Below are 16161 nucleotides of genomic sequence, written 5' to 3'. Positions count from 1 at the left end.
AGAGGCCCAAACTGTTCACAGTATTCCAGCTGTGGTCTGATTAGTGCCTTTAGCAAAACCTTTCAGTTTTACATTACATTCCCTTTGAAATAAAGACCAATGTTCCATTTGGCTTTGCTACTATCTTTTGAGACGGTAAGCAGCTTTTTTTGTGTATGATTTGTTTTAGTGTGCTCTATGTAACATTTATTTACGAGGGTTCCCAATTCCCTTTGTGCTGTAGGTTCCTGCAGCCTTGACCCATTTAAATAATGTTCAGCTCCTCTTTTCTTTCTGCCAAATCTCACATGTTTCCACGTTGTATTCCAGCGGCTAAGTTTTAGCCCATTCACTTAACCTGTCTATCTCTCTCTGCAGACTCTTGTGTCATCCTCACCATCTGCCTTCCCATCTGTTTTTCTGTCATGTGAAAACCTGCCAATGTACATTCACTTTCTTCATCCAAGTCATTGAGATAGATTGGAAATATATATTTATAAAAACACATATATGTATCTTTATATGTATTATAAAGAAAGCAATATGCAGTAAAGAATTCCACAGATTCAAGAAGAAATTCCTCTTTATCTCTGTGTTAAATGGGTATCCCCTTATTTTGAGATTATACTCCATGATGTTTGACTCTCCCCTAAGGGTAAGTCACCTTTTTTTTTAATTTCACTCCTTCCCTTTTGAAATAAAGGTGTTACTTTGGCAGGTTTTCAATCTTCTTGGACATTTCCTGAATCTAAGTTGATACCAGTGCATCAACCATCTCTGTAGCTACTTCCTTTAATATCCCAAGATGCATTCTATCACACCCAGGGGACTTATCAATCTTTAGCCCCATTTGTTTCCCTGGTACATTTTCCTTTAGCAGTAGGTATTGTATTGATTTCCTCTCCCCCTTTTCCCTTTTGATTATTTAGTATTTTTGGAACGCTGTTAGAATCATAGAATCCCTACAGTGTGGAAGCAAGCCATTTGATCTGTCAAGTCCACACCAACCCTCCAAAGAGTATCCCATCCATACCCACCCCATACCCTATATTTCCAATGGCCAATCCAGCACATCTTTGGACTGTGGGAAGAAACTGGAGCACCCAGAGGAAACCTATGCAGACACGGGGAGAATGTGCAAACTCCACACAGACAGCCACCCTGGCACTGTAAGACAGCAGTCACTGACACTGAGCCACTCTGCCAACCCAACCATGACGACTGATGCAAAATATTTATTCAACTCCTTTGCCATTTCCAGGTCCCCATTATAATTTCCCCAGCCTCATTCTCTAAGAAGCCGACGTTTACTTATGCCTCGCTCTTTGCCTTGATATTACTTGCAAGTTTACACTCAAATATTATTTTCTTCCTCTTTTTATTTATCAACTCTTGTAAATTTTAAAACTTACCCAACCCCCTGGCTTACCAATAATCTTTGCCACACTGAATGTTTTTCTTTGTGTTTGATGCTGCACTTAACTTCACTGATTAACCATGGTGGGCTCAACCCCTGTCTAAGTTCCTTCTTCCTCAACAGGGTGTATCTTTGTTGTGAACAATGAGTCGATTTTTTAAACACCTGCCATTATCCCTCACCCATATTTGCTGCTAAACGCCTTTCCAAGTCTGCCCCAGCTAGCTCTATCCTCATTCCTTTTTTAATTGCCCTTATTTAAGTTTGGCACAGTTGCCTCTGATCCAGGTTTTCCCCTTTCACACTGAATGCTAAATTCCACCATATTATGGTCACTGTTTCCTAGGGGATTATTTTACTCTGAGATCATTTATTAAACCATTATACATTAAACATTACACATCATTACGCATCACAAGATGATCTCTTGAAACTTACAAAATTCTTAACAAAGTGGATGCAAAAAGGATGCTTTTCCTGATTATAGGGTCTGGAACCAGGGGACCTGGTCTCAGAATAAAGGGCCGGGCATTTCGGACTGAAATGAGGAGGAATTTCTTCATTCAGATGGTGGCGAACCTTCACAATTCACTCTCTTTATCTATATCTTTGAATTCCGTCATTGCGTCTCACCATTTCATTCCTCTCAACATCTTCCACACTCCAGGGCATTCTCTGTCTTTTCCTGTATCCAGGGTAATTTTATGTTTCTATGTCTCCTCTCCTCCCCAAATCGTTAGTGCCTCCCCACTGCATTGTTCCTTTTTGGAAGTAATGTTGAGATTGTACAAGACATTGGTGAGGCCTCTTCTGGAGTATTGTGTGCAGTTCTGGTTACCCCGGTATTGGAAGGATATTATAGAGCTGGAGAAGGTTCTGAAAAGATTTACCAGGATGTCGTTGGGAATGTAAGGTTTGAGTTATCAGGAGAGACTGGATAAGCGGGGACTTCAGTCATTGGAGAGTAGGAGGTTGAGGGGTGACTTTATAGAAGTTTTTAAAATCATGAAGGACATAGATAACATGAAAGGCAAGTGTCTTTTTAACTAGGTTGGGGGATTTCAAGTCTAGGTGGCATATTTTTAAGATGAGAGGAGAAAGATATAAAAGGGACATGAGGGACAACTTTGGTTTGTGTGTGGAATGAACTGCCAGAGGAAGTAGTGGATGTGGGTATTGTTACAGTGTTTAATAGACATTTGGATTAGTACTTGAATAAAAAATGTTTGGAGGGATACAAGCCAAGCACTGGCAAGTGGGACTAGTTTAGTTTGGGATTATGGTCGGCATGGACTGGTTGGACCAAGCAATCTGTTTCTGTGACTCTATGGCTCTGAATGCTGTTCATCTCAGGAAGTATCATGTCATCGAGAATGGGAATGATGTTAGTGGAGCAGGAGGATCTTTATGGGAAATCCCAACAATGTGTACCTCCTGACCTTAAACAGCAATTTAACCCCGGTGCTTCGACAGGGGGCCCCATCACCTCCCCCATCAAGCAAAAGCAAATGCCACAGCTGTTTTGAAAGGGGACTGTCAGCTGTCCGGACGTCCATTCCAACTAGATTAGCAAGACAGTCTACCTGCTCATTCATCTCCTCGGTTAAATGCTGCGTGCTGGTCTGGCTACCCAGATTATTCTACCTAACATTAATTTGTTGTGAAGGAAGGTGAATATGTCCAATTTGAATACTTACAGTTTTCTCTTGTTTGGAAGTACTGGGCAGGAGAAGCTGTGAGGCTGGGTTAAGGGAGTTGGCTGGCTGTGAAGGTGGGGGATGGGGGAGGAATGCGATTGAATTTGGGACAGAGCCAGGGGAAATGATTTGGCCTACCCCCCGGTGATGAAAGTTGATGAACCTTTGTGAAATTTCTCAGAGCACCATTTCGTGCTTACCTCAAATCCCCACCATTCATGATGGTCATGACCAGGCACAGCTCTGCTTTCGTTTGAAAGGCATAAGCCAGCGAGACGATGAATCGAGTGTGCACCCTGGCAAGAATTCTCTTCTCCACCATCGCTCCCTGAAAACCGAAGAGCAGCCTGATCAGGACATAGCATGGAGTTATAGACATGTAACAGCATGGAAACAGACCCTTTGCCCAACTCGTCCAGGCCAACCAGAGATCCTAAAATAATCTGGTCCCATTTGCCATTCATTGGCCCATATCCCTTCCTGTTCATATACCCATCCAGATACCTTTTAAATGTTGCTATTATACCTGCCAGCACCACTTCCTCTGGCAACGCCATATACACAGCACCCTCTGTGTGAACAAGTTGCCACGTAGGTCCCTTTTAAATCTTTTCCCTCTCACATTAAAACTATACCCTTTAGTTTTGGACTCCCCTTCCCTAAGGAAAAGAGCTTAGCTATTCACACTATCCATGCTCTTTGTGATTTTATAAATCTCTATAAGGTCACCCCTCAGCCTCCGATGCTCCAGGGAAAACAGCCCCAGCCTATTCAGCCTCTCCCTATAGCTCAAACCCTCCAACTCTGGCAGCATCTTTGTAAGTATCTCCTGCACCCTTTCAAGTTTAACAACATCTTTCCTGCAGCAGAGAGACCAGAACCGAACGCATGATCATGAGTTTCAGTGACTCCACCCTCCAAGAATCCGAACAGAAGGGACATAAAGCAATTTTTATTGTGCATGTGCATCTGGCTAATTGTTTATCTTTGTCCCCTTGTTCCGAGGACGGTATCTACAATGCTTTCTTGTGTTAAAGAGCCTTGGTGTGGCTAAAGTTAGGCCTTGAGTTGAACATAAGCAATATGCCTGTGTGTCATTCAGCCCCTCTAGCTTGCCCTATCATTCAATGAGGTCATCCTCTACTTCAACACCATTTTCTCACCCTATCCCCATATCCCTTTCTTTTAATATTTAGAAATCCATCGACCTGTGCCTTGCACTTACTTCATGATTGAGCTTCCATAGCCCTCTTGAGTAAAGAATTGCAAAGACCCACCACCCTCTGAGTGGAGAGGTTCCTCACTATTTGGCAAGCCCCCCCATTCTGAGGCTGTGTCCCCTGGTTCTCAACAACCCCACTCCACTCACTGTTGCACTTCCCGCAGGGAGGCACCCTCCCATTAACTGTTCTCTAGAGCCCTACAATAATGCTGTGGTATTTCACATAAACATGTGAGAAATGAGCCAGTGCCGGCCATTCAGGCCCTCAGGCTTGCTCCCATATCCAGTAAGATCATGGCTGATCATAGACCATAAGAAACAGGAACACAAATAAGGCCATTCAGCCCCTTAAGCTTGTTCTATCGTTCAATAGGATCATGGCTGATCCGCTATTCTTCATGTCCCCTTTCGTGCCCTTTCCCAGTAACTCTGATCCTCTGACCAATCAAGAATCTATCTATCTCAGCCTTAAGTATACACGAGGTCTCTGCCCCCATAGGTCTCTGTGATAAGGTGTTCCAAAGAGAAGAAATCCCTTCTCAACTGAGTCTTAAATTGGTGCCTCTTTACTCTGAGACAATGACTTCTATTCCTAGACTCTCACATACTGAGAAACATTCTTTCAGTATTCATCCTGTCAAGCCCCCCCTAAGAATCCTATATGTTTCTATGAGATCACCTCTCATTCTTCTCAACTCCAATGAGTAGAGCGCCAACCTGTATATCAAGGAGCATCCCAGTGAACTTTCTCTGAACTGTTTCCGATGAAATAATATCTTTCCTTGATTGAAAGGACCAAAACTGTTCGTAATTCTCCAGTGCATAGATAATCTTTCACCATCTTGCCTACCAAGAATCTGCCAACTGTTACCTTAAAAATATTCAACGACTCTGCTTTTGAGAAACCTGAAGACTTGTGACCCTCTTAGACAAAAAAAAAATCCTGTCTTGGCTCTACCTTAAATGGACAACTCTTTATTTATAAACAATAACCCCTAGTTCTACATTCTCCCACAACAGGAAACACCTTTTGAAATGTTTAAATGAGATTACGCCACATTCTTCTAAGCTCCAGAGATTATTACGGCAGCCTATCTAATCTTTCCTCATGGGATGATCCATCTACCCCAGCAATTTGTATGCTGAACCTTAGTTAGCCCCTTTCTCTGGCAAATATATCTTTTTGATGGCAAGGAGATCAACACTGCATAGATCCTGGTTTAGCCCACAATTAATACAGGAAGATATCTGGGCTAGGTGCAAATATCCTAACAAGGGTCATTATGGAACTGTAATTATTGAAAATGTTGCTAACCCCCATTAATGATTTTGATGCTTATGCTTGTCTTGATATCTGTATTCCTAACCATAGTCAGCTGACGAGGCGAACACACAGCTTTGATGTGCATTGCAAGGATACGTAATGGTGAAGTGGGAGTTGACATGGGGCATGCTGACATGGGGCACACAGACACAAGATGGCCGCTGAGCCATAAATTGGTCACTTAGCACACAAGATGGCTGCTGAGCCATTACATGGAAAAGTACAGCGAAACAGACACAGATACTGCCTGAGGGCAACAAGGTACCAACACAATTGGCACAGAACATAGATAATTAGTTTAAGGTGGGTGAGGGAGAGGATACACATCAGTCTACTGCTCGCCGAAGTGTCTGAGTCCAGCCACCACCTTCAATAGCAATGTTAACTACCTGAGACTGCTTGTATAAATGTGTTAATACCTTCGGTTTGCAGTATGGAAAACTATCTTCCTTCTCAGGAAGAACGATCATGACCAATTACTGCAGCAATGGACTTCTGCGTAGCTGCTGAAACTGACAATGACTCTGTAACATTCCTCGGAAACTGACAATGACTCTAATGTTTTCTGTAAACAAACCATGCTGCACAAACAAAGACTCGATATCTGGACCATATATGATAAAATGTATAAAATACCATGACATGTGCTCCCAGGGTGGGAGAAGGCTTGCAGCTGACAGCCGTGCTGCCAGACCTCTCTCTCTTTCCCTAGAGCTCTGGTTTTTTTGTACAATAAACTCTGCCGCTGAATCCTGATTCTAACTCAGAGATTGGCAATTTCCCCCACAACAATGGGATCATGCCATTCAGCAGAAGGCACATAGACCATTTGAGATATGTAACAGCTTGACTGGAAAGTTTATACAACATTCTGTTACACAGTGACAAGGATGTAGTATGTAACAATGCATTTACAGTCTGTTCAAAGTGAGTTAGTGAACAACAACCCACATACAATCTGTACACTGTGAGTTATAGTACACAACAAATCACCATCCTCTATATACATTAGTTACAGTGTACAACAACCTACCTACAGTCTGTGTACAGTGAGTTACGGTGTACAGCAACCCACCTACAGTCTGTATGCAATGAGTTACAGTGTACAACAGCACACATAGAGTCTGTACACAGTGGGGTACAGTGTAGAGCAACACACCTACAGTCTGTACAGAATGAGTAACAGTATACAACCCACCTACAGTCTGCACCCAATCAGTTACAGTGTACAACAACTCACCTACAGTCTGTACACAATGGTTAGGGTATGGTGGCACAGGACACAACATTCAACTGACATTCTGTACACAGAAACTCCAGTATGCTACAGTGCCATTCAGTGAATAAAAATACGTAACAGTTCGCTGACATTCTTTATACAGTGACAGAGGTACAGTATACAAAAGCCCATCTTCCTGCTGTATATAAGTGAATCTGACAGAAGCATCCAACCTCCCACCAATCTCTGTACACATAAGGTACATTATTCTCTGCCCCACCATTCCACCACCTATACATAGTATCTCAGCACCATTATAGATTGATGAAGGCAGAGCAGTAAATGTGATCTATATGGACTTCAATAAGGCGTTCGACAAGATTCCCCATGGGAAACTGATTAGCAAGGTTAGATCTCATGAAATACAGGAGAACTAGCCATTTGGATACGGAACTGGCTCAAAGGTAGAAGACAGAGGGTGGTGGTGGAGGGTTGTTTTTCAGACTGGAGGCCTGTGACCAGTGGAGTGCCACAAGGATCGGTGCTGGGCCCTGCTACTTTTTGTCATTTACATAAATGATTTGGATATGAGCATAAAAGGTGCAGTTAGTAAGTTTGCAGATGACACCAAAATTGGAGGTGTAATGGACAGTGAAGAGGGTTACCTCAGATTACAACAGGATCTGGACCAGATGGGCCAATGGGTTGAGAAGTAGCAGATGGAATTTAATTCAGATAAATGCAAGGTGCTGCATTTTGGGAAAGCAAATCTTAGCAGGACTTATACACTTAATGGTAAGGTCCTTGGGAGTGTTGTTGGTAGATAGGATAATGAAGAAGGCATTTGGTATGCTTTCCTTTATTGGTCAGAGTATTGAGTACAAGAGTTGGAAAGTCATGTTGCGGCTGTACAGGACATTGGTTAGGCCATGTGGAATATTGTGTGCAATTCTGGTCTCCTTCCTATTGGAAAGATGTTGTGAAACTTGAAAGGGTTCAGAAAAGATTTACAAGGATGTTGCCAGGGTTGGAGGATTTAAGCTATAGGGAGAGGCTGAACAGGCTGGGGCTGTATTCCCTGGAGCGTCGGAGGCTGAGGGGTGACCTTATAGAGGTTTACAAAATCATGAGGGGCGTGGATAGGATAAATAGACAAAGTCTCTTCCCTTTGTCGTGGAATCCAGAACTAGATGGCATAGGTTTAGGAGAAAGATATAAAAGAGACCTAAGGGGCAACTGTTTCATGCAGGGGGTGGTACGTGTATGGAATGAGCTGCCAGAGGAAGTGGTGGAGGCTGGTACAATTGCAACATTTAAGAAGCATTTGGATGGGTATATGAATAGGAAGGGTTTGGAGGGATATGGGCCGGGTGCTGGCAGGTGGGACTAGATTGGGTTGGGATATCTGGTCGGCATGGAGGGGTTGGACTGAAGGGTCTGTTTCCATGATGTACATCTCTATGACTCTATGACTCTGTCACATCCAACCAACATCACACCCAAAAATCCTGGGATTCCGCCAGCCTGGTACAAATGTAAAGGATATCTCATTGCAACCGGACAGCAACTTAGAAAATGTGTGGGTGATGCTAGGTGCAGGGAATGGCAGAGAGTTAGTCAAATGATTGACCTCTGTTGGCCTCAATGGTACTGGAGAGAAAAGGAAGGAGGCCCTAAAAGAGAATTTCTGAGAATGGAAACTAAATTTGAGAAATTTATGGGGGATAAACTCAAGGATACAGCCATAATTTAGTTGCCATATAGATTAGGAGAGTGAATGTACAGTTGACAGACTGGTGCAGGAATGAAGGGCATCATTTAAGGGAAATAGGAACTGTACTGGGACAAAAGGAGGAATACCACTGGGACAAGCTCCATGTGAATTGAGTAGGATAATGTCTCGTTGGAAAAGAGTAACTGGTGGTTTTACAGAGATTTATAAAATCATAAGGGATGTGTAGGTTAGGTGCATTAGTCAGGGGTAAAAGTAGAGTAAATAGGGTAGGGGAATAGATCTGGGTGGGATTCTCTTCAGAGCGTCGGTGTGGACTTGTTGGGCCAAAATGGCCTGTTTCCACACTGTAGGAATTCTATAATTCTATGTATAGATAAGGTGAACAGCAGGTATCTTTTCCAGGGTCAGGGATATCAAGACGAGAGGATATATTTTAAAGGTGAAAGACAATGATTTAAAAAAGACACAAGGGCAACTCTTTCGCAAAGAGAATGGTTTGTGGGTTTGTGTGCGGAATGGACAGAGGAAGTTACTGATGGTTTAGTTGCAATGTTTACAAGACATTTGGATAAGTACATGAATAAGAAAGGCTTGGAGAGATGTGAGGATTGGAAGATTATATCAGAAGGATCACTGAATATGGAAGCAGGCCACTAGGCCCATCAAGTCCACCCTTATCCTCCAAAGAGCATCCCACCCAGACCCACCCCTGCCACCCCGTGTGGACTCAGTGGGCCAAATGGCTTGTTTCCAAACTATAGGGAATTCCATGATTCTATGAAGCTCTGGTCCATGCTGGGGTCAACTCATAGCTGGGGCTTGGTCAGAGGGCTGGGGGAGGCAGCTGGAGCAGAGGGAATGTTCACAGTGAATGGGTGGGGATGTACTGAGAAGTCAGGAGCTGAGGATTGGGGAAAATCCATATTTGCGGAGGTGGAGGGAGAAGGTTAGAGAAGTTTGTCTACAGGAGGCCTCAATCAGGGAGGACTGTTCTCCTAAACTTTTGTTATTCATTCACAGGATGACTGCATCGCTGGCTAGGCAAGCATTTATTATCCATCCCTAATTGCCCAGAGGGCAGTTAAGAGCCAACCACATTACTGTGGATCCAGAGTCACATGTAGGCCAGACCAGGTAAGGGTGGCAGTTTTCCTTCTCTCAAGGACATTAATGAACCAGATGGGTTTTCTTTCTCTCACTATCATTTCATGGTCCTCATTCGACTCTTAATTCCAGATTTTATGTTGAATTCAAATTCCACCATCTGTCATGGTAAAATTCGAGCCCAGGTCCCCACAATATTACCTAGGTCTCTGGATTAATCACCTAACAACAATACCACTAAGCCTTCGCCTCCACTCAATTTGGATTAGGGGGAGGTGATATATTTTGATCAGAAGAATAAGAATGCTACCTTCTCTTTGAAATTAAAAGAGGCTGAATAGTGTACGAAAGCTACACTTTCACAAACAAGGAGAAGTAATTGTAATTGAAAGGCAGATATGTCAAACATTTCTTAGATCACACTTGAAGTATTGTACACAGTTCTCACCATCATGGAGACAGTGAGTGGGTGATCTCTAAAATAATGGATTCACAAGGATCGTACGTAGGGAGCCTTATCAGGAAAGTTTGAACAGGCAGGGGTTCTTAATCATGAGGATAGATAAGGGCAAGGAAAGGCCTCTAATAGATTTAGTATTTTTTTTCCAATCAAGATATATCTGGTCACACTTGTCTCTACTGAATTTCATCCACAAATCCCATCAGCTTGTCCAAATCCACTTGTCTATTGCTATCTACCTCACTGTTTATCTACCTCCAATCTTCGTAAACAGCAAATTTTAAAATATGCTGTGTCACTCACAAGCTGAAATTATGAATACATACTGAAAAACAATATTGGTCCCAGAACTGAACTGTAGGAAACTTTACTGCGCATCTTTTCCAGTCGATAACACAACCTTAGCCAATCTTGTATCCATGTTCCTGATGAAGGGCTTATGCCCGCAACGTCGAATTTCCTATTCCTTGGATGCTGCCTGACCTGCTGTGCTTTAACCAGCAACACATTTTCATCCATAGTCCAATTGCCTACTTTATCCAGGACACTTCAAATTTGCAAAGAGTTTTCTTATGTGACGGTTTATCAAAACATATTTAAAGGCTCATATACTCAGAAAGAAAATCTGCACTCCCCACATCCATCCTCCCAGTTGCTTCTTTAAAGATCTCATTCCAATTACTTCATCGAGTCATAGAGATGTACAGCATGGAAACAGACCCTTCGGTCCAACCTGTCCATGCCGACCAAATACCCCAACCTAATCGAGTCCCACCTGCCAGCACCCGGCCCATATCCCTCCAAACCCTTCCTATTCATATATATTCAAACCCATCTAAATGCCTCTTAAATGTTGCAATTGTACCGGCCTCCACCACATCCTCTGGCAGCTCATTCCATACACGTACCACCCTCTGCATGAAAAACCACTGTTCCCTGGACAGGTCAGTTCAGGTCCTCTATTGTGAGCCTCTGCTTGTGGCTGTCAATTTAAAACAGAGATAAGGAGAGTTTTTTTTTAATTCCCTCTGTCAAAGAGCAACGAGTTTATAGAAGAGCAAATTACAATCCCTACTGTGTAGAAACAGTCCCTTTGGCCACACCAACCCTCTGAAGAGTTTCCCACACAGACCCATTTCCCTACATTTACCCTGACTCATGCACCTATCCATACAACCCTGAACACTATGGACAATATGACCATATGTCTAGGGATGGCACAGTGGGTCAGTGATTAGCACTGCAGCCTTCCAGCGCCAGGAACCTGGGTTTGATTCCAGCCTTGGGTGACTGTCTCTGTTGAGTCTCCTCCTGTCTGCGTGGGTTTACTCGAGGTGCTCCAGTTACCTCCCACACTCCAAAGACATGCAGGTCAGGTGGATTGACCATGCTAAATTGCCTGCAGTGTTCAGTGCATTAGTCAGGGGAAATGCAGAGAAATAAGACAATGGGTCTGGGTAGGTTGACTCTTCAGCGGGTCGGGTGTGCACTTGCTGGGCTGAAGGGCCTGTTTCCACACTGTAGGGATTCTAAGAGCAATGGAGGCAGGTTCTTTGATAAAGTGAGTCAAAAGGTATCAAGAAAAGTTTCAGTAAAGTATTGCTGAGACTGCAATCGGATCGGTCATGATCTTATTAAATGGTGGACCAAGTTTGAGGGGCCGAATGGCCTACCCCTGCTCATGGTTTGCCTGTTTGAATGTAAATAAAAGCTTCCCTATTGCCAAGAGTAAACTGACAAGCCAAGAATATCTTTCTTGAACAAACGGTTAACATTTGCAATTCTCCAGTCCTGTATCTAGGGAGGATTGGAAGATTATGGTTAAAAAAATCATAGAATCCCTACAGAGTGGAAGCAGGCCATTCAGCCCATTGGATTCACACCAACCCTCTGAAGAGCATCCTACCCAGACCCACCCCACCCTATCCTATCCCTACAGGCTGGGGATTGAGATACCCCAGGAATCAGCAGGCCAGTGAGCCTAGCATCAGTGGTAGAGAAGCTACTGGAAAACAAAATTGGAGTGACCGAATTTACGTCCAATTGGAGAGGCAAGAATTAAACAAGGAGAGTCACCATGGCTTTGTAAAGGGGAAACTATGTCTAACAAATTTGATTGGATTTTTTAAAGAGGTAATTAGTGTGTCGAGGGTAGCACAGTTGATATAATTTAGAAGCCCTACAAGATGGTAACAGGTCTTTTGGCCCAACAAGTTCACACTGACCCTCTGAAGAGTAACCCTCCCAGGCCCATTCCCTTACCCTAATACTCTACATTTATTCTTGACTAACGCACCCCACCTACACATCCCTGCACATTATGGGCAATTTAGCATGGCCAATTCACCTAAGCTGCACATCTTTGGATTGTGAGAGGAAACAGGAGCACCCGGAGGAAACCCACACAGCCACGGGGAGAATGTGCACATTCCACAAAGGTGGTTGTCCGAGGCTGGAATCAAACCCTGGTCCCCGGCGCTGTAAGGCAGCAGTGCTAACCACTAAGCCACCGGGCTGCACTGCATGAACGTCTGTGAGGGTTTTGATAAGACCTGTCATGGCAGACTGGTTAAGAAGTTAAGAACCCAAGGGATCCAGAGCAATTTGGCAAATTGGATCCAAAATCGGCTTTGTGGAAGGAAGCAGAGGGTGATGTTCGACAAATGTCTTTGCAACTAAGACCACTGTGTCTAGTAGTGTACCAAAGGGGTTGGTGCTAGTGCTTTGCTATTTGTTGTGTATATTAATGATCTAGATATGAATGTAGAGACATGATCAGTATGTTCCCAGAGGACCTGAAAATCGATGGTGTGTCAAATACCAAGGGGGAAGCCCTGAGACCACAGGTCAATATAGATGGGCTGAACAGTAGCAAATGTTAATCCTGAAAAACGTGAGGTAAAAATTGAATGATAGGACCCTGGTAGATACAGAAGGTCATAGGGACCTTGGTGAGCATGTCTATATATCCCAGAAGAGTCCCCACCCCACCCCGGCCTCTCCGCCCCCATCCCACCCCGGCCTCTCCGCCCCCACCCCACCCCGGCCCTCAGCACCGCCCTCCTAACCTGCAATCTTCTTCCTGACCTCTTCGTCCCCACCCCACCCCGGCCTATCACCCTCACCTTGACCTCCTTCCACCTATCACATCTCCATCGCCCCTCCCCCAAGTCCCTCCTCCCTACCTTTTATCTTAGCCTGCCTGGCACACTCACCTCATTCCTGATGAAGGGCTCTGGCCCGAAACGTCAAATTTCCTGTTCCTTGGATGCTGCCTAACCTGCTGTGCTTTAACCAGCAACACATTTTCAGCTATATATCCCAGAAGGCAGCAGGATAAGAAGGCATCTGGGTAAAGGCATTGAATACAAGAATGAGGTTATGATGGAGCTGTATATAATATTAGTTCGGTCACAGCTGGAGTGCTGTGTGCAGCCTGCTCACCACACCACAGGAAGGATATGATTGCATTAGAGTGGGTGCAGAGGACATAAAGGATGTTGCCTGGGATGAAGTTGCTGGCTTTAGAGCAGAGAAGGATGACGAGGATATGATTGAGATGTAAAGCTGTATAAACAGGGTGGTTAGGGAGAAACCTTTTCCCTTAGTGGAGGGGTAAATAACCAGGGGCAGAGTTTTAAGGTAAGGAGCAAGAGGTTTAGAAAGGAATTGAAGAAAAATTGAAGAAGAATGGTTAGATCTCATGGAATAATCGGCGAACCAGCCATTTGGATACAGAACTGGCTCAAAGGTAGAAGACAGAGGATGGTAGTGGAGGGTTGTTTTTCAGACTGGAGGCCTGAGACCAGTGGAGTGCCACAAGGATCGGTGCTGGGTCCACTGCTTTTCATCATTTATATAAATGATTTGATTGTGTGCATAAGAGGTACAGTTAGTAAGTTTGCAGATGACACCAAAATTGGTGGTGTAGTGGGTAACGAGGAAGGTTACCTCAGGTGACATTGGAATCTTGATCAGATGGGCCAATGGGCGGAGGAATGGCAGATGGAGTTTAATTTAGATAAATGTGAGGTGCTGCATTTTGGGAAAGCAAATCAGAGCAGGACTTATACACTTAATGGTAAGGTCCTAGGGAGTGTTGCTGAACAAAGAGACCTTGGAGTGCATGTTTATAGCTCCTTGAATGTGGAGTCGCAGGTAGATAGGATAGTGAAGAAGACGTTTGGTATACTTTCTTTTATTGGTCAGAGTACTGAGTACAGGAGTTGGGAGGTCATGTTGCGGCTGTACAGGACATTGGTTAGGCCACTTTTGGAATATTGTGTGCAATTCTGGTCTCCCTCCTTTTGGAAGGATATTGTGAAATTTGAAATAGTTCAGAAAAGATTTACAAGGATGTTGCCAGGGTTGGAGGATTTGAGATACACGGAGAGGCTGAACAGGCTGGGGCTGTTTTCCCTACAGCGTCGGAGGCGACGGTTGATGTTATAAAGGCTTATAAAATCATGAGGGGCATGGATAGGATAAACATTCAAGGTTTTTTCCCTGGATGGCGGAGTCCAGAACTAGAGGACATGGGTTCAGTGTGACAGGGGAAATATGTAAAAGAGACCTAAGGGGCAACTTTTTACACAGAGGCTGGTGTGTGTATGGAATGAGATGCCAGAGGAAGTGGTGGAGGATGGTGCAATTACAGCATTTAAAAGGCATTTGGATGTGTATATAAATAGGAAGGGTTTGGAGGGATATGGGCCGGGTGCTGGCAGGTGGAACTAGATTGGGTTGGGTTATCTGGTCGGCATGGGCGAGTTGGACCAAAGTTTCTGTTTCTGTGGTGTACATCTCTATGATTCTATAACTCTATTTTGTCATCCAGAGGGTGATGGGAACCTGGAACACGCTGCCTGCAAGGGTGGTGGAAGCAGGAACACTCAAAGCATTTTTAAGTTGAGAGGGGTAAGATAGAAAAGTGACCAAAAGGGTAACTTTCCCATGCAGAGGGTGGTGCGTGTATGGAATGAGCTGATGGAGGAATTCATGAAGGCTGGTACAATTACAACATTTAAAAGGCATCTAGATGCATGCATGAATTAGAAGGGGTTTAGAGGAATATGGGCCAAGCGGTGAGAAATGGGACTAGATTAATTTAGGATATCTGGTTAGCATGGATAAGTTGGACTGAAGGCTCCGTTTCTGTGCTGTACATCTCTATGACTCAATTTAAAAATAATTAGTGAACAATAAATAGATCATAGCATGCAAGACGATGGGCCAAGTGCTGGAAAATGGGATTACAATGATGGAAGTTTGTTGGTTAATGTGGACATGATGGGCTAAAGGGCCTCTTTCGGTGCTGTAAAACTCCATGATTCTGCCAATGTCAGTTGTTGTAAAAAGCCATCTGGTTCACCAGTGTCTTATAGGGAAATACATCTCCCATCTTTAGCCAGTCTGGCCCACATGTGACTCCAGAATCCAGCAACTTGTTTGATTCTTAGCAGTTCTCCAAAATGTCTGATCAAACCTCACATCCACATCAAATCTCTATGAACTCTGATAAAAGGAGCCCACTTGGGGTGGAGCATCTGGACATCAACCAAGACAATAGGAGCAATGGCAAATGTTACAACTGGGCGAGCTGTCTCACAGACTAGTGACATCAACATACTCATGGAGTCATGCCCTACACATTTTCCTGTTCATCCACCCGCCTCATCTACTGTGTCCGTTACTCTTGATGTGGTCTCCTCTACATCAAGGAGACATGACACCAACTCGTAGGGTGTTTCAGGGAACAACTCTGAGACACAAGCACCAAGTACCCCTCTGTCCTGTGGCCAACCACTTCAACAGCCCCTCCCACTTACCTAAAGATGTGCAAGTCCTGGGCCTCCTTCACTGCCAAATAAAAGCCACCCGCTGCCTGGAGGAAGAATGCCTCAAATTCTACTTTGGGTCCCTTCAACCACATGGTATCAACATCGACTTCTCTAGTTTCCAAATCTCCCCTTCCCCCACCTCATCGCAGATCCAACTCTCCAAC

General features: G+C 44.1%; 1 protein-coding gene across 1 annotated transcript in view; it reads right to left on the bottom strand.

Moving 5' to 3' along the window:
* Positions 1–16161, bottom strand: part of grk1a (G protein-coupled receptor kinase 1 a) — a 37280-nt gene that overhangs the window by 17518 nt on the left and 3601 nt on the right. Inside the window, exon 2 of the mRNA XM_060832899.1 lies at positions 3294–3421. Within this exon, the coding sequence (XP_060688882.1) occupies positions 3294–3421 (128 nt within the window). The remainder of the gene's footprint in view (positions 1–3293; positions 3422–16161) is intronic.

The sequence above is a fragment of the Hemiscyllium ocellatum genome, chromosome 12, assembly GCF_020745735.1.
Source record: "Hemiscyllium ocellatum isolate sHemOce1 chromosome 12, sHemOce1.pat.X.cur, whole genome shotgun sequence".
Taxonomy (NCBI): Eukaryota; Metazoa; Chordata; class Chondrichthyes; order Orectolobiformes; family Hemiscylliidae; genus Hemiscyllium; species Hemiscyllium ocellatum.
This window is presented reverse-complemented; position numbering and strand designations above follow the sequence as displayed.